The 21,609-nt window shown below is 43.2% G+C and overlaps 1 protein-coding gene across 2 annotated transcripts; it reads left to right on the top strand.

The window, feature by feature from the left end:
• The first annotated feature begins 2,707 nt into the window (after nt 1-2,707).
• On the top strand, nt 2,708-21,157 carry LOC307020891 (uncharacterized protein). 2 transcript variants are annotated; one of them, XR_013803001.1, is made up of 3 exons: nt 2,708-3,541; nt 7,639-9,039; nt 20,844-21,157. XR_013803001.1 is itself a non-coding variant. In XM_079652583.1 (2 exons), exons 1-2 carry the CDS (start codon nt 3,349-3,351, stop codon nt 8,667-8,669), a joined length of 1,224 nt encoding a protein of 407 aa, XP_079508709.1. In that variant the 5' UTR covers nt 2,708-3,348; the 3' UTR covers nt 8,670-9,669. The 2 variants fall into 2 exon arrangements, 1 of the variants encoding a protein (XP_079508709.1); XM_079652583.1 differs by lacking the exon at nt 20,844-21,157 and having other exon boundaries at nt 7,639-9,669.
• The last annotated feature ends 452 nt before the right edge of the window (nt 21,158-21,609 follow it).

Here is a 21,609-nt window from a genome sequence, read left to right as displayed (position 1 = left end):
TGAGCCGGCGCGGAATACATTCCAACGGCGGATGAACACGTTCCATTCCTCTATTGACACGCCCACATCAACTTTGGGCCGATCGAGTCTCGGGCCGTGAGGGGCTGGGGCCTGGGCTGGCGCGGCCATGACAGGCGCTGCGTGCTGGTGGCTACATCCATGAATCGTCAATATAGCAATGACGAGTGCTTCAGACAAGTCATCGGATTTGAACTCGCAGCCGGGGACAGGGCATCCAACAACGACCATGGTGTCGTCATGAAGAAACACACTCCTCAATGTCAGTTTCGGTGATTTATTGACAAGGATGACGACACCCTAAAACAGAATAATGCAGCAAGATAAGCTGACAAAGTATTACATCCATGCAATTCAATCAACACAAATATATACCACGAAACAGAGTATAGTAGTATAATAGTATAATATATATATAGTATAATATATGGTATAATATAATAGTGGAAACAGTCTTACATGAATGAGTGGACGAACGTCTCAACTCGAGGCGGAGTGCATGAACAATGTTTGAACTAAAATGGCCGCTCGGCACTTCCGGGTCAGAGCACGGCATAACCGGGCAGCGACAGCAGTGACACTGCCCTCTAGTGGCCGGCGATAAACTCTTCAGTATCCATGGTATAAATGTTATGACGATAATTTATAATTGTTTAGGCTAGTACGCACAACATAGGAAAATGCCCACATCACCACAGGTGGGACTTCAGTATACAGCCAGCAATTAATTTCTCAACAGGTTTAACGTGTAAAAAAAATATTTATTAGGCCTATTCAAAGATTGGCACTGCGGCCTATTAATAGACAGTATGTTTGCTCACCATATTTTGTTGTTTAAAACACCCCACATCACGAGCATGTCCGGATTGTCCTCTATCTCTTTTTTTCTGCTTTTACTGCGTGTGTCTGTGGCAGTTCTGTGTCCTTTGGCCACCCAGGACCTCACGTACGGGACTGGATTGAATTTAGCCAGGGGGGGTCCAACAAGATTTAGGAAGAGTAAAGATGACATGGTAGATGTGAGCAAAGAGCTACGGTTGGGAGTGCAAATCAAGTTCATTTGAGAAAATCCGCGCTCACATTCAGCACTCGCAATGGGAATGCTGTTGACAGCAACAAGTAACTCCATCAGCTCATCGGGGGTGTCTTTACCATCTGAGTCTCTGTACGTTCTGTAGGCCCGTATGACTGCGCGCGGGTTGGCAATGTTGAAGCGCTGACACAGTGACTCGACCTCAGTCTCTCCATACAGCGCACCTACGTCCTCGGGCCAGTATTGTGCGTAAAGCACCTTCAACTCCTCAATGAACTTGTTATATCCAGTTTTATCTGACATCCGGCCTCCTTGAGATAACATATGGTCCTCCAAGTTCTTGGCCACAGTTAGAAAAAACTGACCTGTCGCTGGACGTCCCACACTCTTCTACGCTCAATGCGCTCTCCTCTCCTACTGAATCTTCCTGCTGTAAGCCAGCTGATGTCGCGGTTCCGCTCGCCTCTTGCTCCGGCTGTTGTACCGGGCTAGTTGATGCCAGGGTACCTACCCTTTGCTGTTGGTGGTCCACCTGGCTGACGGTAGCTGGCTCCTGTTCAGGCTGGCGGTGAACCTGACCCGCTGCCCGGGCTTGGCTAGCTGTCGGTTAGCTAGCTGGCTAGCTGTTGCGGCGCTAACCTCCTCCTGGTTTTGACCATCAACATGACCGCTGCAGCTGCCCTCGTCGCTGCTTGTGGAGGCTTTTCTGAATCGTTTTGAAGTGTCTATTACCTTTAACTTCTTTTTGAAGAAAGACAGTAAATTTAACTGTCTTTTTGACATGCTTGCATTGAATCACCGTTTCTTCCTCTCTGCGACGTGCTCCTCATGTGGCGAATTTCAAAAGTGAAAGACGTTTGTCCGTTGGTCCAGCTTTTCAGTGCGTCAACACAGATCTCCGACTCTTTCAAATCTTAATCTTAATAAACGACATGCAATTCTTGGGATTTTTTCTGTAAATTAATATCTGCATATTTTATTTCATTTTAACCATTTTTTATTTTTATTTTTTGTGAGAGGTACCGGATCTGCCCAAATAGGTGCCGGAACACAGGGTGGCCAAAATGAAGAGGTGCCGGATCCTGTTCCGGCAGGATCCGGCTCAAATTAACCACTGGGTGTATGGTTTAACCATGTCCTGGATGTAGGAAGGGCCAGATCCATTCGCAGCATGGTATGCAAGTACCATTGTTTTGAAGTGGATTCTAGCAATTACTGGAAGCCAGTGAAGTGAGCGGAGGAGCGGAGTGGTGTGGGAAAATGTTGGAAGGTTGAAGACCAGACGAGCCGCTGCATTCTGGATGAGCTGCAGAGTTCGGATGGCACATGCAGGTAGACCAGCCAGGAGGGAGTTGCAGTAGTCTAGGCGTGAGATGACGAGAGCCTGGACCAGAACCTGCGCTGTTTTCTGGGTCAGCTGGGGACGTATCCTCCTGATGTTGTAAAGAGTGTATCTGCAGCAGCGGGTTGTAGCAGCGATGTTTGCAGTGAAGGACAGTACAATATCTGAGTACTTCTACTTTTACTTAAGTACAAGGTCTGAGTAATTCTACTTTTAATCAAGTAAAATATCTGAGTACTTCTACATTTACTCAAGTACAAGATCTGAGTAGGCCTACTTGTACTTTTACTCAAGTAGGCTACAAAATCTGAGTAGGCCTACTTATTCCACCTCTGCAGCTTACAATAAGTCAATCAACCACGAGGATGCAAACTCTGAATAGCACGAATCCTGCAAGAAAATTAGCTTCAGATATGCCAAACATTTGTAATTGCTATACAGATATTTGATTTGTGTACTGCGACCTGTTTATTTATTTTCCGTTTTTCCTTTATGACTATTTTCTGTTAGTTATAATAGTTTTTTTTTGAAAGAGTGGTTTTATTATTGATCCATTAGTAGGTGTTAAGGCAACGTCTAGATGCCAAGTTTTCTTAAAACCAAAAAGAAGAAATCCTTCCCGCTTTTATTTTGACGTCATCAAACCGCACCGGAAGTGAAGGTCCCAGCTCTTTCTAACCTGGATCGAGGTGGCTACCCGTTGCTATAGTTCTCTCTCTCTGTGTTTCTGAGAAAGTGTGTGTGAGCTCCAGCACTGCTGATCCATCATCTGTGTGTTTGGATAAACCTCTGAATGGACTGTGTGGTTTTTTTCTGGAGCGTTTACCTCGGACTATAGGAGCTAGCTTAGCATGCTAGCTGGAAACACGTTAGCAACACTAGTCAGATTGAGAGTTTGATGGAGAGAGAAACGGTGTGTTGAACGGAGTTTGCAGGAAAAGGTGATCTACTAAACATGAGTAAAGTCCAAATGCTGCTGTCGTTGAAGAAGCAGCGACTCACTGCTGCTGTTGAAGATATATTTGCTCTGTTTGAACAAACGGTAGCAGAGTACGAGGAGGAGCTGTCTCTTTCCAAAGAGGAGAACAAGAGACTCCAGAAACTACTGGACGCTGTTTTACAGCCTCAGCTTCGGATACACAGAGCAGGTCTGTTCGCTTTACCCTTAATTAACACTTTACACTCTTCAGTAGCACTTTATTGTCACATTAATAACACTTTAGAGTAGACCCTTTGTAGCGGCCAAAATCATATAGAAATAAAACAGATAATTAACTTAAAATAATACAGCCACTGAGGCACTAGTTAGCAGATCTTACGCAGGGCAATGATCCAGGTCCAGACAAGATTCTCCATTTGTGCAGTTTATTCCGATAACAAAGTACAACAAACAGGTTTCCTATATCCCTTTTCCTTAAGCCTTTCCTATGGCTTTCCTTTTTTTTGGCTTGGAAAACCCTGTGGCTCGAAACACCCTGTTAAAAAACCTTTTGCCTACTAGTGATCTGGCTCCCACCACCCACCTGTCTCCAATATATACAATTACACCAGGTGCTCTAATCACCCAGTGCCCAAAACATGCCCTCAAAATAAAAGCATAGAAACTACTTTAACTTATAAAGCTAACTAAGAATACATATAAATAAATGATAATAATAAACAGCAAGAAAATAAATGTTAAACTATTAAATAATATAAAGACATATATAGCTCCAACACCCTTTATCAGCACTTGCTGCAGGTAGTAGATCCTGAAGTAAAAGTACAAACACCACACTGTGAAAATACTCCATTACAAGTTAAATTACTGCATTCATATCTTATTTAAGTAAAAGTATAAGTATTATATGTACTTTATTATAATAATTAAAATGTATTAGGGAAGAGCAAACCTACACAAAATAAATATATTTATAAAAATATATACATTAAATAATATGCCATTTAATTTACTGATTTAAATATTACCCATACATGTAGGCACTAGTTGGTTAAATGTGACATACATTGATACTTTAGTTTTAATGTGCTTCTTTATTCACCAAAGGTCATTAAGTAATTAAAACATTAATATAAATGCATGTAAAATCTCATCAATCAATTATTGCCAACATGTATATATGTATATATATATATATATTAGGGGTGCACCGAATGGGAAATTCTTGGCCGAAACCGATACCGAAAATAGGAAACAGTTGGCCGAAAACCGAATGCCGAAAATGATTAATAGAAATATATATATATATATATATAATGTATACAGTTTTTTACCAATGTTGTTCAGCTACCTGATTATGGAAAAAGACATGATTATGGCAAAACTTAACTTAAATAATAATCACTATTATGGGTCCATAAAACATTTATTCAGCACTTTTGAATGCATACAGTACATTAATTCCAAGTCAAGTGCATTTTCTTTTCTCTGTTGGATAACTACAACAAAGTGCATTCAGAACAAAGCCAAGGTGCTTTAAAACTGCATAAACATCTAGGCCAGTAGGCCTACAACAAAATAGTGTAAATAAAGACTGTAACAGCCAGGCCTTCAACAACAACAAATGCACCTATAAGTGCATGCATACAAATGTGCAAACTGGATAAATCCACACTATTTACAAATGAAATTACAATTCAATTTCAAGAATCTGTAAATAAGGCTGTCTGTCCTCATAAGCAAAGTAGTAAACATTGTATAAAGATACATAAAGTGAAAACTGGATACAAAATCCACAATCAATTACAAATTAAATTACAATTTCAAGAATCTGCAAATAAGGTGGTCTGTCCTCATGAGCAATGTAAACAACATTGTATCATTTAGATACCGAAAGTACAATATATTGAACACTGTGCTGCTGTCATTTCCCCCTAATGATAACCTGAGATGGTGAATTATAACTCACAATGAAAATTGTTCAGGAAAGTGGGTATAGAGTAGACATGTAGAACTAGATACGTTTATGATAAGCCAGCCTTGTCTACTTATTAAGGAAAAGTGGGAGGTTATTTTTAATGAACAGTAGCTTCTCTGCTTCATCAGCCATAAGTCTGTTCCTCTTCTCATCAAGCACATGAGAGGCAGCGCTGAACAGTCTCTCGCTGTCAGTGCTTGTGATTTGATCTTACTCCGCATATTTGTCCGGGTGTTTTGATTTCAAGTGGTGGAGTAATCCCGAAGTGGTGAAAGTCTTTGCAGTTACACCCCCTCGAGAAATGTCAGCTGAACACGTTTTACAAATCGCAATCCGCGCCTCTTTCGCTGATATTTTTAAATATCTCCAAGCGCCAGACATGTTGGCTGTGAGCCAGCCGCGAGCATGGTCGCGCGCCGTGCTTGTCGCCGCGTTTTGATTACGTCATCACAACAACACGTTAGTTTACCAACGTAACCCTGTTCCCTGACATTCGGTGATATTTTTTCGGTGCTAAAACCCTTTCGGCCGAAAGCCGAAAGAGCCTTTTTAACCATTTTCGGCCGATAATTTTCGGTGGCCGAATATTCGGTGCATCCCTAATATATGTATATATATATATTAGGGCTGTCAAACAATTAACATTTTTAATCAGATTAATCACAGCTTAAAAATTAATTAATCATGATTAATCACCATTCGAACTATGTCCAAAATATGCAATTTCTTTATGTATATTTTTGTGGGAATGGAAAGATAAATGAAAGAAGGCGGATATATCCATTTAATATACAGTATGTATGTATGTATGTTTATTATAACATTATTCTGTGTGTCAAAATGAAAGACAGCCCACACACCTATCAATCATCAAACCGTGGGGTCTTATTTCATTATGTGTTTTCTATCAACACGTAATATTGTATCGATGTATATTAGTGTTGCACGGTGTACCGATACTTGAAAGGTACCGCGATACCCTGCCGTTAAAAACGTTACGATTCCTCCGTTTCATTAGTATCGGTACTTTAAGAATGACGGGGGAAAGTACTCCGGTGAGAAAGCGCTGTTTTAATAAGAGCAGTGTGTGTTCAGCCCTCTGCTTCCACTCCCTGCACTGCAGCGGTGCCTGCAGTCCCTCCCATGGTCCTCCCCTCTCGTGCACGCTCAAGTGCCTCCCCTCTCTCGTGCACGCGCTAGTTGCCAGAGCATGTGAGAAAAGGAGAAGCAAGGCTGCAAGTGGGAGTGCAACTGCCGCTGCGCCTCGGCTTGTTGACAAAAAAGACGCCAGAAGCAAAATGTGGAAGTATTTGAGTTATATCTCTGACAGTGAGGGCAAGCCTACGGACACCACGAAGCCTGTCTGTGAGACATGTTTTAGATCCCTGCAAACCAAGGGAGCCAACACATCAAACTTGGCTAAGCACCTCGCTGACCGGCATCCAGAGCTGTTTAGAGAATTTAAAGACAGACAGGTTAGCGAATGTGATAGATAGCATAATTACATCATGCTCAAGCCCATGCCCTCAAATCTAAGTCAAACAAGTGTAATTTATTTTGGGACAAACGAACGTTTTCGTAGTTTGACGAGGCAATTAATGGCAATGATAACTGTCTAATCTTTTTAGCTAACTTACCAATGTGGCTAACATCTGCAATGTACATGTTGTCAATAATTATTTATATTACTGTACTATTAAATGTTAATGAAATATAAAGTTAACTATCAAAGAAATCACATAAACTCAAGTATAAAGAAGAGACCATGTTGTAAGAAAACACTTAACATATAAACTACAATTTTATTGATCATGAAAATAATTTAAAAAAAGGATCGAAAAATAATCGGAATTGCAATTCTTGACTTGGTATCGGTATCGAGGGAAAGAGAGAGGGTTTTGTTTACTGACACTTGGTGAGTTCCCTGGAACACCGGGGACAAATATTCATGTAGAAAAGATGTACAAAAGTGCATTTTGCATGATAGGTCCCCTTTAAATAAGGTTTGAATGCAGGATTTTAATTTTACACTGTAGTGTATCTCTGAACGATCCCAAATACAATTCCTTGTTTACATTGCAGCTAGTGCTACGCCAGAAGAAAAAAACCTTTTTCATTTTTAACTGGAAGTGGAAAGGGGCTGGGCTACATGAGGTGAATTGAGACAACACAAATACACAATAGGTGGGACTAAGAAAGATAATGCGAAAATATAAAAACAAAGGCATTAATTAGGGCTGCAAAATGTCTCCCATTTTAATGGTGATTAGATTTGTAAATGCTAACACTTAACAGTTTGTTCTGACTGTGATTCCTGTTTCCTGCAGATGTCCAGCTGCTGGTGGTGGTTAAAGAAGAGCTTCTCCCTGACCAGCAGGAGTGGAGCACCAGTCTGGACCAGGAGGACCCAGAGCCCCCCCCACACATTAAGCAGGAACAGGAGGAACTCAGGATCAGTCAGGAGAGAGAGCAGCTTCAGGAGCTGGAGGAGGCTGATATCACCAAATCCACTTTCACTCCTGACCCTGTGAAGAGTGAAGATGATAAAGAGAAACCTCAGTCCTCACAGCCTCATCAAAGACAAACTGAACACATGGAAACAGAAGCTGATGGAGATGACTGTCGAGGACCAGAACCAGCCAGGAGCTCAGATCCAGAGAGCAGTTTACAAACAAAGACTGAGGACGACAGTGAAGAGTCTTCTGAACCTGACACTGGAGACTCTTCTGAACCTGACACTGGAGACCGTGCTGATTGGAAAGAGACCAGAGAACCTGCATCAGGCTCAAACTCACTGAAAAATAGACATGAATCCGTCAGTGATCCACGACGTAGTGCTGAAAATAAACCATTCAGCTGCTCAGTCTGTAAGAAAGCTTTTTCACATAGTGGACATATAAAGGTGCACATGAGAAGACACACAGGAGAGAAACCATTCACCTGCTCAGTCTGTAAGAAAGCTTTTTCACAGAGTGGAAGTTTAAAGTCACACATGAGAATCCACACAGGAGAGAAAACCTTTAGCTGCTCAGTTTGTAAGAAAGCTTTTTCACGGAGTGGAATTTTAAAAAAACACATGAGAGTCCACACAGGGGAGAAACCATTCAGCTGCTCAGTTTGTACCAAATATTTTTCACAGAGTGGAAGTGTAAAGGCACACATGAGAGTCCACACAGGAGAGAAACCTTTCACCTGTACAGTCTGTAAAAAACCTTTTTCACAGAGTGGACATTTAAAAGAACACATGACCGTCCACACGGGAGAGAAACCGCACAGCTGCTCAGTCTGTACAAAAATGTTTTCACGGAGTGATAGTTTAAAGACACACATGAGAGTTCACACAGGAGAGGAAAAATAGAGCTGCAATCTTTTTGACAAAAGCTTTGAATGGCATAATCGTTTCAAAAGACACAAGTGTGTTGGTCGTCAGCTGCTTCTATAACTGTAAGGGAATACATTTGTCTATTTTGTATCCTTATGACCTAATGCCGTTACATGTACTACGTTTCTCCCTAAGCCTGATTTCACCCACCTGCAACCGATTTGCGAATAATCACAAATGTTCATTTCTTTGACCCCTTGACTCGACTATCTCTTGTTAATAATCGTTACATCTCCTCAGGACCAAGTTCCCGTGTCCTGCCTTTCACCTGCTGATCACCCACTGCTCATTTAAGGTGGACTGACCTTTACAAGGGACCAGCTAGTCTTAGTGTCTTAATGCAAACGTTTTGTAAAGTGATGCTAGACCAAAAACGTGCTGTTGGGTTTTGTGCTCTCTGCAGGACGGTGTCTGTACTCAAAGATTGTTTATAAAATCAGAGCTTCACTCTGTTTTTGTTGTCTAAAAGCCAACAGAGCGATACGTCTTCTTTCCAGCAGATGGCATACATGTTACATCATCCAGTTCAACTGTCATCCACATATACCTATGTTGTAAATGTATTATCTTTTCGATTTACACACGGCATCTATTGCACGTCTGTCCGTCCTGGGGGAGGGATCCCTCCTCTGTTGCTCTCCCTGAGGTTTCTCCCATGTTCCCCTTTAAACTGTGGGTTTTCTCCGGAAGTCTTTCCTTGTACGATGTGAGGGTCAAAGGACAGAGGGTGTCGTATTGTCATACTGATATTCTGTACACACTGTGAAGACCACTGAGACAAATGTAACATTTGTGATATTGGGCTATATGAATAAACATTGATTGATTGATTGATTGATTGATATTAATGATTCAAAACAGCAATGTGTAAGATATGGCTAGTAATTGACTATTTCAACAGAATGTGAAGAGGTTACAGTCTTGAGGCCATGTCCAATATGTTTATGTTTTGTTTTATTAAATCTACTGAAATGAGCATTCAATGACTACATTATTCTTAATTTCTGTCATTACATCATGGGTTTGTATTGCAATATTAGAACGCCTAAAACCCAAATGTATTTCTTCCAAGTTGCGGGTGTTCATTGTTTAGAAGTCTGCTGTGTTTCATCCAAGCTTCCACTTCGTGCTCCGATAATGCTGAAAGTATCTGTTGTATGCTTTACCTGCTCCAGTAACAAACGTGTAATTCACTGGACAGAGACAAGAGATAGTGGATGGATCCAGAGGAAAACCAGAAGATAGTCCGTATAGAGCCTTCAGGTTCTGAAAATGATCAGGGATAGAGCTAGAAAAAAACTCCAAAAACCTGAATAGAGCTAGAAGATAGCCAGCACAAAGCCAAGAAAGACCCAGTAGAAAGACAGGAAGGAGCCAAAAGAGTTTTTATTTTGTAATATTCAAGCTCTTCTCCTAAGACAGGGGTGGGGAACCTTTTTCCTCTCAAGGGCCATTTCAATTTTTACAACATCCTTCGAGGGCCGTACAAATTATTGAACTCAACGTTTGCTTAAAAAACTAAAATCACAGCCCATTCATTTCGCCTTTCTTTCATTCTATCCATCTGGACATGATTTGGGGGGGTGGGGTCTAACCTCATCTAGTGGGGTTTGGGGGCATGCACCACCAGGAAGAGTTTTTAAATGTTGAAGTTAAAAGCATCAATCTGGTGCACTTTGAGAGCAACATGAAGAGATCTATGGATGTGTAGCAGGTATATAAATATACAGGAATGCATTCCACCAATAATCCCTCACGTTTTATTTTATTGTTCCAATATTATTTATTGTCACTTTTATTTTGGTATGTTTACTACAAAAGACCGTTTTGGGAGCTAATGCTTTTATTTTGAAGTCTTCACTTTCGGCAGTGACGTCATCTACCTGCGTTGCACCCTCTCTCACTCAGTTGTTTGTATGGCAGACTGAGGTGAGGAGAGTTTGTCATGTGCTCTTTGTAGATTTCTGTTCTAAATGATGTTTACAGTGTTTATATAATCTTAAACTGTGAAACAAGGTTATAATATCATTCCATGGTGCTAATGTGTTGCTGTGTAGTTGTTTTGCAGAAGTTTGAGTGTATTAGCAAACTTTTAGTTAAGTGTACTGTTTAGCAGCACTTGTGAGGACTCACACACAGCACCTGCAGCATGTTTAATGGCGTCTTTTCCCCACCACAGACTGGTGTGTTGCGGACGTCCATGTTTATTAATGCTGCTGCATTATTGTGTTTACTTCATGCAGAGGAATAAATACGCCACAGTTTCGGTTAAAGACAACAACCGAATCTCCTTGTCCATCAAACACGCACAACACAAAGCAGAGTCGTAGCAAGGGTCTGCTGAGAAGTAGGCCCAGACCGGCTACATTGGTGCCGTCACCCGGATCACATCGTGGATCAACACCAGCTTGGTCACCGGAGGTTGTCGGACGTCAAAACAGCAACAAAAAAGAGGTTCCCTTATGAAGGTTATATTGAAGTGGCTTTGTCACAGTTACAAGGACATTGTGTTCTTTCTGGAAAAATGTGTGTCAAGTGAAAGAAAAAGACATTGAAAAAACTGTCCATTGTGAATCAGTATTTTCTGTTTTTGTTGACATTAACTACGTTTTTTTTAAACAAAAAAAGAGATGGATTTCAATGTAATGGGGAAAGCTGTTCAAAATATTTCTGGTTTTGGGAGGGGGGCGCAACTTCCTGGTTTGGAATTATTTAACTCTCCAGTTGCTGGTTTGGGGAGGGGTGCACCACTGTTTAACTCTTTTGGGAGGGGGGCACAGCTGTTTAATTCTTCAGTTGCAAGTCCAGGCGACATGATGTCGCCAGCGCCCAGCTACACCCGCCCAGTTATTGTTCCAGACAATGGAGGTTCCCCAGTTCTCACCTCCACCCGTCTACCTAGCCACCCGTCCCTTACCGACAGACCTACCTTTTCACTTTCGGCCATCCCAGACAGGAGTGACCCAGCTTTGAGTGATCTCATCGCACACATCGCCCAGCAAGTGGGACAGTCTATATCAGCTCAGTTAAAGGAAGAGAGTCAAGCGAATGAAGCCAGTCAAGCACGGGTTCAGAACTCAGGTGCAGGCCAGTCGCGCGTTGACTCCACACTTAACCTGACTGGTGTGAAGTTAGTCATGCAGTCCGATGTGAGAGAGCCTCCTGTGTACAGAGGAGATGGGTCTGACAAGCTCTCAGTGCATGAGTGGGAGGAGCTCATGGATACGTACTTAAGGAAGAGGAGCATACAGCTGGGTGAGCAGCATCAGGAGATGTTGACTAGATTAATGGGCAAAGCCAGAGACATTGTGAAGATAACGCTCCGTAGCAATCTGTTATTGAAGCCTCACGAGAACCCAAAAGTTATAACTGACATATTGAAACAGCATTTTGGTGGTGTGTCATGTTCGAGTATGCCCCTTGCAGACTTCTACAGCACTGTGCCTGTAGCAGGAGAGGACCCTGTCGAGTACTGGATCCGCCTTAACAAAGCTTTTGATGCAGCTGAGGAGGGCTTGAGCAGACATGGGAAGTAACCATGATGTTTGTCAAGTATTGTCCAGATCCCTCCCTGGCTGCAGTGTTGCGGTTCAAAGCGCCAGAGAAGTGGACAGCTGGTGAAATACAGGAGCATGTTGACCGTTATCAAATCGAAATGAGAGAACAGCTGAACACCAGACCAAATCGCCCCAGCGCAGCAAGACATGTGGCAGCTCATGTTCAAACACCTGTGTCTGAGGAGGTGTCTATGCCTAGCCTTCCAGTGTTGCCCCCTGTCCAGGCTGAAGCGAATGTCACATCTGCTCCTCAGTTTGATGGTAATTGCCTAAAGACTTTGATTGGCCTGCTTGACCGCACACTAGCTCAGAACAGCCAGGCGATGGCTCAGAACAGCCAGCCGATGGCTCAAAACAACCAGCCAATGTATAGGCAGCACCCGTCTGACCAGAGAAAACACTGCAAGGTATGCAAGTCTATGGAACACTCCACTCTAGCACACTGCCGGCGGGAGCGCCTGTGCTTGTCTTGTTTTAAGCCTGGCCATATCAAGAAAGACTGTCAGAGTTACACTCCCGGACGGGAGGACCAGGCCGCACATTCACCTCGAGAGCAGCAGCCTTTAAACTGACTGGCCCGCATTTGGAGAGGGGACGTGTGGGTGAGGACAAACAAACCCTCAGAAGTGACAGTGAATATGAACAGTGTTATGTGAAGTTGTGCGGTGCAGCACCGGCTGTTGTGACGATGATAGCACAGAACACGCATAGAGTTGAGCTATATGATGAGCTATTCTATGCTCCAGTCAATGTGAATAATATGTTCCAGATGCAGGGAATGCTTGATTCAGGTTCCATGGCCTGTACTTTCAGTGAAGAAGCAGTGGAAAAGATGCTGAGTGAAAAAGTATTGTCAGAACCAAGACCGATGACTCAGGAAGTGGTTTTAGTTGGGTGTGGAGGGAAACTCACTAAACCGAAGTGCATGTACGAAGTTGAACTGAAGGTGTATGGGGAGAGCTGCATCGTTCCAGTTCTTGTGGTGCCAGGCCAGCGAGATGATTTCATCATTGGCACAAATGTGATCAAGTTTCTCATGCGCAAGTTGAAGAACAGTGATGATTACTGGCGGCTTATCTCCGTTTGCAGTCTTTCCTCATCCCCAGAGTGTGAACAGTTCTTGGACCTCATGGCGAACACATCCCGTTGGAGGGGTGAGGAGCTACCAGACAAAATTGGCACAGTCAAGCTGAAGCAGTCAGTCACTCTCCTAGCAATGCAAGAACACCTCGTTTGGGGTAAGCTACCTAACGATACTCCCATGTCACCGGGAAGCACTGTGATAGTTGAGCCGACCTCATCCAAGTCCATGCCACGTAACATCATGGTTGGCCGGATCGTGACACCTCTGTGGGGTGATAGGTGGGTCCCCATGAAGGTCACCAATCTGTCTGATAGACCAGTTACGCTGAAGAGGAACTGTAAACTGGCAGATGTGTCCCCCTGCTTAGCTGTAGAAGATGTTGAGCTCCTCCAAGGCTCTAGTCAGATTGACAAGGCTGTCCCAGGCAAGCACCATACACCAACCAGTCCTTCTCTCGAACAGAGGCTGCAAGATGTTGGCCTTGACAAACTTGACATACAACCTTGTCATACTAGCCACACAGGGAAGGAGAAGTTAGTCCAACTGCTCGAGTGTTACAACGATGTCTTCTCCAAGCATGAAATGGACTGCGGTGAGACGAAGGGCTTTGTCCACCGCATTCGACTTACCGATGATCGCCCATTCCGCCTTCCTTACCGGAGAGTACCCCCTGCTCACTACCAGAAACTACGTCAAGTCTTGACAGACATGGAGGAGCAAGGGATCATTCGGAAATCTGTGAGTGAGTATGCCTCACCACTGGTGATGGTATGGAAGAAGGACGGAAACTTGAGGATCTGCACCGATTTCCGGTGGTTGAATGCGAGAACACTCAAGGACGCCCATCCTCTTCCACATCAGTCAGACTGCTTGGCTGCCTTGGGAGGGAACACCTTCTTCAGCACGATGGACTTAACGTCCGGCTTCTACAACGTCCTCATGGCTGAAGAGGACAAAAAATACACAGCCTTCACCACACCGCTAGGCTTGCATGAGTATAACAGGATGCCGCAGGGACTGTGCAATAGTCCTGCCTCATTTATGCGCATGATGCTGAGTATATTTGGGGACATGAACTTCAGCAGCTTATTATGTTATTTGGATGACTTGCTTGTTTTCGCATCAACTGAAGAGGAGGCCCTACAGAGACTGGAGGTCGTCTTCCAGCGCCTGCGAGACAACAACCTCAAGTTGAGTCCTAAGAAGTGTCACCTGATGCGATCGTCTGTCAAGTTTTTGGGTCATATCATAGATGGCGGCGGAGTAGCTGTGGATCCCGCAAAGGTGGAAGTCATATCCACTATGTCGAAGTCTGATCTCATGGAAGATGACGGATGTACACCCTCAGTAAGGAGGATCAAATCCTATTTGGGCATGGTGTTCTTCTACCAGCACTTCATCCCTAATTGCTCTTCCATTGCCAAGCCACTCTTTGCTCTGACTGCTGGACAAAAGAGAAGAGGAAGGATGAAAGTGAAAGTGAATGTGAAGGCAGGAACATTCAGGAAACTGAAACCTGATGACCGGACTCTAGAGTGTGACATCGCCTTTGACAGTCTTAAAGAAAGTCTGCTGGACTGTGTGGTTCTTGCACATCCTGATTTCTCACGTCCCCTGATTCTGTCAACTGATGCTTCCTTGGACGGGCTTGGCGCAGTGTTGTCACAAGTAGCAGCTGGTGAAAGTAAAGCCCGTCCCATAGCTTTCGCAAGTAAGACACTGAGCAGCTCTCAGAAGAATTATCCAGCTCACCGGCTTGAGTTTTTGGCGTTGAAGTGGAGTGTGTGTGACAAATTCAGCCATTGGCTGAAGGGCAATTCCTTCACAGTATGGACGGACAATAATCCACTCACATACATAATGACTAAGCCCAAACTCGATGCCTGCGAACAACGATGGGTCGCAAAGCTCGCTCCTTATACTTTCAGTCTGAAGCATATTGCAGGAACCAAGAACGTAGTGGCTGATGCTCTCAGTCGGGACCCGTTTGCCAAGACAGTTGGGCGTAGACTTGTTACAGAGTCCTATGGCAATCTGCTTGCCGAATCTGATGAAGTTGGAGAAAATGGAGTTCAGGATGTCTTTCGCTTAAAGGTCCAGTGTCAGCGGACGAAGAGGTCAAAACAAGGTGCTGTGACTCAGTCCCATTGTTCCCCGCCCCTGTGTAACAACATTGTGAAAGCTGTCCTTGATTCTCATGACCACTGGGATGCAGCTGCAGAGTCCAGGGCGACAGAGTTGATCCAGTCCGTTCAACACCTTGTTCCACCAGGGCAGGATCTGCTACCTGCCTTCTCCCTGGAAGAGCTCCGAAAAAGCCAAGGGCTTGACCCTGGCATCTCTAGAGTCATGCCTTTTCTGAGTCGACAGAGAAGACCCTCAAGGCGGGAGAGAGACGGTCTGGACACAAGTGCTCTGGTACTCATCAAGCAGTGGGAGAGACTTAATGTCATTGATGGAGTGCTCTATAGAGTCACCAAGGATCCCTTGAGCAAACAGAAGAGGCGTCAGTTTGTCTTGCCCCAAAGTCTGGTAGACAAGGCCTTGCGTGGTGTACATGACTTGGCCGGTCATCAAGGGCAGGCAAGAACGATTTACCTGACAAGACAACGCTTCTTCTGGCCTAGAATGGAGCACCAAATTAAGGACTATGTGAAGTGCTGCCAGAGGTGCATCCTGGCCAAGACACCGGATCCTTCTGCCAGAGCTCCGCTTGAAAGTATCAGGACCACCGCTCCTATGGAACTAGTGTGTTTGGATTTCTGGAGTGCGGAAGATAGCAAGCAGCGTTCAGTAGATGTTCTTGTCCTGACAGATCACTTCACAAAGTTGGCCCATGCCTTTCCCTGCACAAACCAACAAGCGAAACAAGTTGCTAAGAAGTTGTGGGACAACGTCTTCTGTGTGTATGGGTTTGCGGGGCGCATACATACAGATCAAGGAGCCAACTTTGAGAGTGAGCTCATCGCAGAACTGCTTAAACTATCGGGTGTCTCCAAGTCACACACTACAGCCTACCACCCCATGGGGAATGGAGGGACTGAGAGATTTAACAGGACTCTGGGGGGTATGCTCCGTTCACTGCCACTGAGAGAGAAGGCCAAGTGGCCCCAGCAAATCCAGACCCTGACATTTGCATACAATGCGACAGTGCATGAGACGACTGGGTACGCACCCTTCCACCTAATGTTTGGTCGGGTTCCAAGACTCCCCGTTGATGTGATGTTCAAACAGGTCCTACACGACCCAGTGGTTGTTGACTATGGCAGCTATGTAACAACGCTTATGTCCCACCTCCATGAAGCAGCAGACATTGCTCGAAAGCATGCCATCAAGGAGGAAGACAAGCAAGCCAGAGGTTACAATCGAAAGATCAAGGGGACTTGCCTGAACATGGGAGACAGAGTACTTCTCGCCAACAAAGGTGAGAGGGGAAAGAAGAAACTTGCGGACAAGTGGGAACCAACAGTCTATACTGTCGTGGACAGCAACCCACAGACTCATGTCTACATGTTGGAAGATGACAAGGGTAAAACAAAGGTAGTGCATCGCAACCTTATCCTGGATATCAGCTTCTTACCCATAGAATCTGCTCAAGGAGAAATGCCGGAGACTGAGGACAGTCTTGATAATTCAGAGGACGGGTCTCGGATGGAGGATCTCGTCAACTCTTTGGAAGAGGAAGAGGGTTCGGAGGATAGGACAAGCGCATGGGCACTGAGTGGGGCGGAAGACACTGCCAGTCACCGGTCCTGTGACGAAGCTGATACAGACGAAGATCAGTCTGATGCAGAGCTAGATCAGTCAAGTGTACCAGATACAGCATCAGTGATCGACGCAAGCAGTGTCCAGTCATTCAGACCGGTTACAGCGTCAGCAGTTGACACATCAGACTCAGTGTCGATGGTTGACACAGGCCATGTCCCGACCGTTATTTCTGACACTTTACCAACAGTTGCAGAACAGGGCCGAGACAGTCAAGCACCCACTCAAGCAGACACGCAGGGTGTGGTCAGGACACGTGCTGGCAGGGTTGTTAAGAGAGTCAGCCGTTTTGTAGAGACAATGGTTCAGAGGCCGACCAGCATGAGGGGGTTCGCAAACTCTTTCAGTAAGAGATCCCAGTCTCTTCTTACCCTGTTCTGAAGGGGCTGTATTATTTCTTCTTGTTTGTTTTCTTTTATTGAGATGTTTCTTTTTTTATCGTTGTTTTTTTTACGTTTTGCAATGTGTCACTGTAAGTGATGTACTGTTTACTGTCTGTGCTCACGAGTACGGTTTGGAACTCAAGTAGGCCGGGTAGTTTGGTGTACACGGCACCAAGCAATTCTAAGAGGGGACTAAGGGTTGATCACCCTTTTGATTTCTCTGAACCTGTTTACCAGGTAGCTTCTAGCTGATTGTGAAGATGGTATCTTTATGTGAACCCGTGCCAGTTTTAACGCAGTGTTAATGTCCCTGTCAGTGTTATGTCCTGTCAGCCGCTCAGGATTTTGGTGTAATTCAGGAGGGGTGAATGTAGCAGGTATATAAATATACAGGAATGCATTCCACCAATAATCCCTCAAGTTTTATTTTATTGTTCCAATATTATTTATTGTCACTTTTATTTTGGTATGTTTACTACAAAAGACAATTTTGGGAGCTAATGCTTTTATTTTGAAGTCTTCACTTTCGGCAGTGACGTCATCTACCTGCGTTGCACCCTCTCTCACTCAGTTGTTTGTATGGCAGACTGAGGTGAGGAGAGTTTGTCATGTGCTCTTTGTAGATTTCTGTTCTAAATGATGTTTACAGTGTTTATATAATCTTAAACTGTGAAACAAGGTTATAATATCATTCCATGGTGCTAATGTGTTGCTGTGTAGTTGTTTTGCAGAAGTTTGAGTGTTTTAGCAAACTTTTAGTTAAGTGTACTGTTTAGCAGCACTTGTGAGGATTCACACACAGCACCTGCAGCATGTTTAATGGCGTCTTTTCCCCACCACAGACTGGTGTGTTGCAGACGTCCATGTTTATTAATGCTGCTGCATTATTGTGTTTACTTCCTGCAGGTATGTTTGTTGCTCCCATGTTTTGGTCTATTGTGTTTTGTACTATGTGTTTATTTTATTGTTTTATTTACATGTCTAAAAATACTAATTAGCCGGTGGTGTATACATTTCCAGTGTAACTGTAATTGTACAGTGTATTGTGATCTATTGTGACAGATTTGATATCTGAATGTTTTATAAGGACTAGTCTCTGTTGTTTGTATGGCAGACTGAGACTGGTGTGTTGCAGACGTCCATGTTTATTAATGCTGCTGCATTATTGTGTTTACTTCATGCAGAGGAATAAATACGCCACAGTTTCGGTTAAAGACAACAACCGAATCTACTTGTCCATCAAACACGCACAACACAACGCAGAGTCGTAGCAAGGGTCTGCTGAGAAGTAGGCCCAGACCGGCTACAGATGCATCTCTCAACACCCATATGAAACAGAACTGTAAGCAGATTTTTTTCTTTATAGATATTTTACAAATCACTTCCCTTTTAAACTGTATTCTTGTTTATTAATAACAACTTTTTTTTACTGTCATATTAGTATTGTATACCTGTTTACTTTATTCTCTTATTTTTCTATAACTATATTGATCATATAAAGATGTGCCTTTACCTCACTGGTTGGAGAAAAAGCTTCTTATATTCGTTAGCATAGCTAGCTAACCAGATGCTAATAACAACAAAGTTATTGACTGTATAATCAGTATGACAGATGAACAGATCGCCACTGGGCTTTCAACTAAAGACACAGCCACGCAGAAACTGCGGCATGTGTACAGCTCCTTATGGGTATTGCAATTTGTGAAGTCCCGGTGTTACAGTATAAGTTGAGTCATGACAACTGGCGACATTCTATTATTTTCGTCATAGGAATCCGGGGCGTGTACATTGAGGACCCATTGTTGACTTACCAGGAAAGAAACATCGTTTGTCGTTTACGTTCATCTTTTGCTATATCTGCCTTCCTAAGATCACTTTGCTGCACATTCAGTACTCGTATGTGAGGTTGTGGGTGAGAGTCCGATATCGTGACGCTTACAGGGAGGTATCGAACATTACAAAGTAGGTGACTGTGTGGATGCCTGTTCAAAACATTGCAAACTTCAATAAATCATTGAAATTATATATTTGTGTCCGACTTTCATTTGTTCATCGTTCTTAATGTGATGTATAGTAGCTTTGATAGCTGTCCATACCTTCAGACAGCCTAAAAGTAAAACACAAGTTGTTTATTCACAGCCCGAACGCTCATCGAGATGACTGGATCAGTCATGACAACTTGTGATCAGCTCCGATTAAATTGTGATATCAATTCTGTAGCTAACCTCCAGGGAGCACGTTTATTTTATGAAATACCTGTATCCCTCTCATCACAACAAGACTCTACACTGTGCAGGAAAAACAATGACATACATGAAAATAACCTTGATGCATGGGAATTAAACACACAAACTAACAGATAAATCATCAGAAGAAGGCAGAGAGGAAGTAAATAACAACAGAAACACGGAAGGCAGACAGAATTGCCTAGACACGGGTGTCACATGAAATTTAAATGTTCTGGAAAGTTCCTTATACAGCTTTAGCCTTTTTTATCTCATGAAGTCCCAAAGTGACACACACTGAACAGTCTGGGGTCATGGTCCTTGTCATTTGCTTTTGTCTTCCCATAACAACATGTCCAAGATGTCCATGTGTCAGGCTAAAACATGTGACAGAACTAGCTAGATTTGGAAAGGTTTTTTGTTGCTAAAGTTAATATTCAAGCCATTTAAGAATAAAAATGCTTACATGACATGTCATTTGTTAAACTTTAAGCTGTCTTCGGCTCTTTTCTGCTGGAACAAATATAAATGTCCCCTCTGTGGGACGAATAAAGGTATTCTGATTCTGATTACATTTAACCTGTTGTGGAAACATTTCTTGATGAAATGTATATGAAACAAATGCCATAAATATTGCTGTGACACATGGTGTCACATCGGGACTTTAACCCTAAACATTCACAGTAAACCCGGAGTGACATATATGCACAATTAGAAATATGATTATGGTCTGGTCAGTTAATTTAGCTGATTCAATTATATTTAGTTAACATATGCTTTATTCTTCAATTCATAGTATGTTCAAACAAATGCAAACCAAAACATCATCCTTGTTAATTAAGTTATAAATAAGAGTTACTTTACCATTAAAGCCCAGATATTTGACACTAGGGAGGTTACTTGTCAGAAATGTGTCTATTTAGTCTAAATGACGTTCCCCTTAATTTCCCCAAAAGTAGAAATGGGTCGGGGTTCTTATGGGTTAAACGTATAGGCTTAAAGGCATAATAGAACTACCGTATTATATGTATTCAACTTGTGCCCCGCTGGACTTACTTTTCTGTGGTTTACCGTTACTGTGACATATCAGTATAGCCACGGAAGATAGTTTGTGTGTTTGATTCCCATGCATCAAGGTTATTTTCATGTATGTAATTGTTTTTCCTGCACAGTGTAGAGTCTTGTTGTGATGAGAGGGATACAGGTATTTCATAAAATAAACGTGCTTCTTGGAGGTTAGCTACAGAATTGATATCACAATTTAATCGGAGCTGATCACAAGTTGTCATGACTGATCCAGTCATCTCGATGAGCGTTCGGGCTGTGAATAAACAACTTGTGTTTTACTTTTAGGCTGTCTGAAGGTATGGACAGCTATCAAAGCTACTATACATCACATTAAGAACGATGAACAAATGAAAGTCGGAAACAAATATATAATTTAAATGATTTATTGAAGTTTGCAATGTTTTGAACAGGCATCCACACAGTCACCTACTTTGTAATGTTCGATACCTCCCTGTAAGCGTCACGATATCGGACTCTCACCCACAACCTCACATACGAGTACTGAATGTGCAGCAAAGTGATCTTAGGAAGGCAGATATAGCAAAAGATGAACGTAAACGACAAACGATGTTTCTTTCCTGGTAAGTCAACAATGGGTCCTCAATGTACACGCCCCGGATTCCTATGATGAAAATAATAGAATGTCGCCAGTTGTCATGACTCAACTTATATTGTAACACCGGCCCGGAGCCGCGTTCTGGTGCTCTCCGTTAGAACTACACCCCTGTCAGACGAGACATATACCACGTGATGACACGTTAGGCTCGTGTTGTGTTCAAGGACCCTGACCTTGGTCAGGAAAAACAGGCACTCGCTTGTTTAATTATTTTGCGG

The sequence above is a fragment of the Notothenia rossii genome (genome assembly GCF_949606895.1).
Source record: "Notothenia rossii genome assembly, chromosome: 9".
In the NCBI taxonomy this organism is placed as follows: domain Eukaryota; kingdom Metazoa; phylum Chordata; class Actinopteri; order Perciformes; family Nototheniidae; genus Notothenia; species Notothenia rossii.
This window is presented reverse-complemented; position numbering and strand designations above follow the sequence as displayed.

What these genes read in the sequence shown, in the direction of transcription:
- LOC307020891 (XM_079652583.1), top strand. Translation starts at nt 3,349, where the DNA reads ATGAGTAAAGTCCAAATGCTGCTGTCGTTGAAGAAGCAGCGACTCACT. An exon ending in GCTTCGGATACACAGAGCAG is followed by an intron (nt 3,542 to 7,638) that starts GTCTGTTCGCTT and finishes TGTTTCCTGCAG; the next exon opens with ATGTCCAGCTGCTGGTGGTG.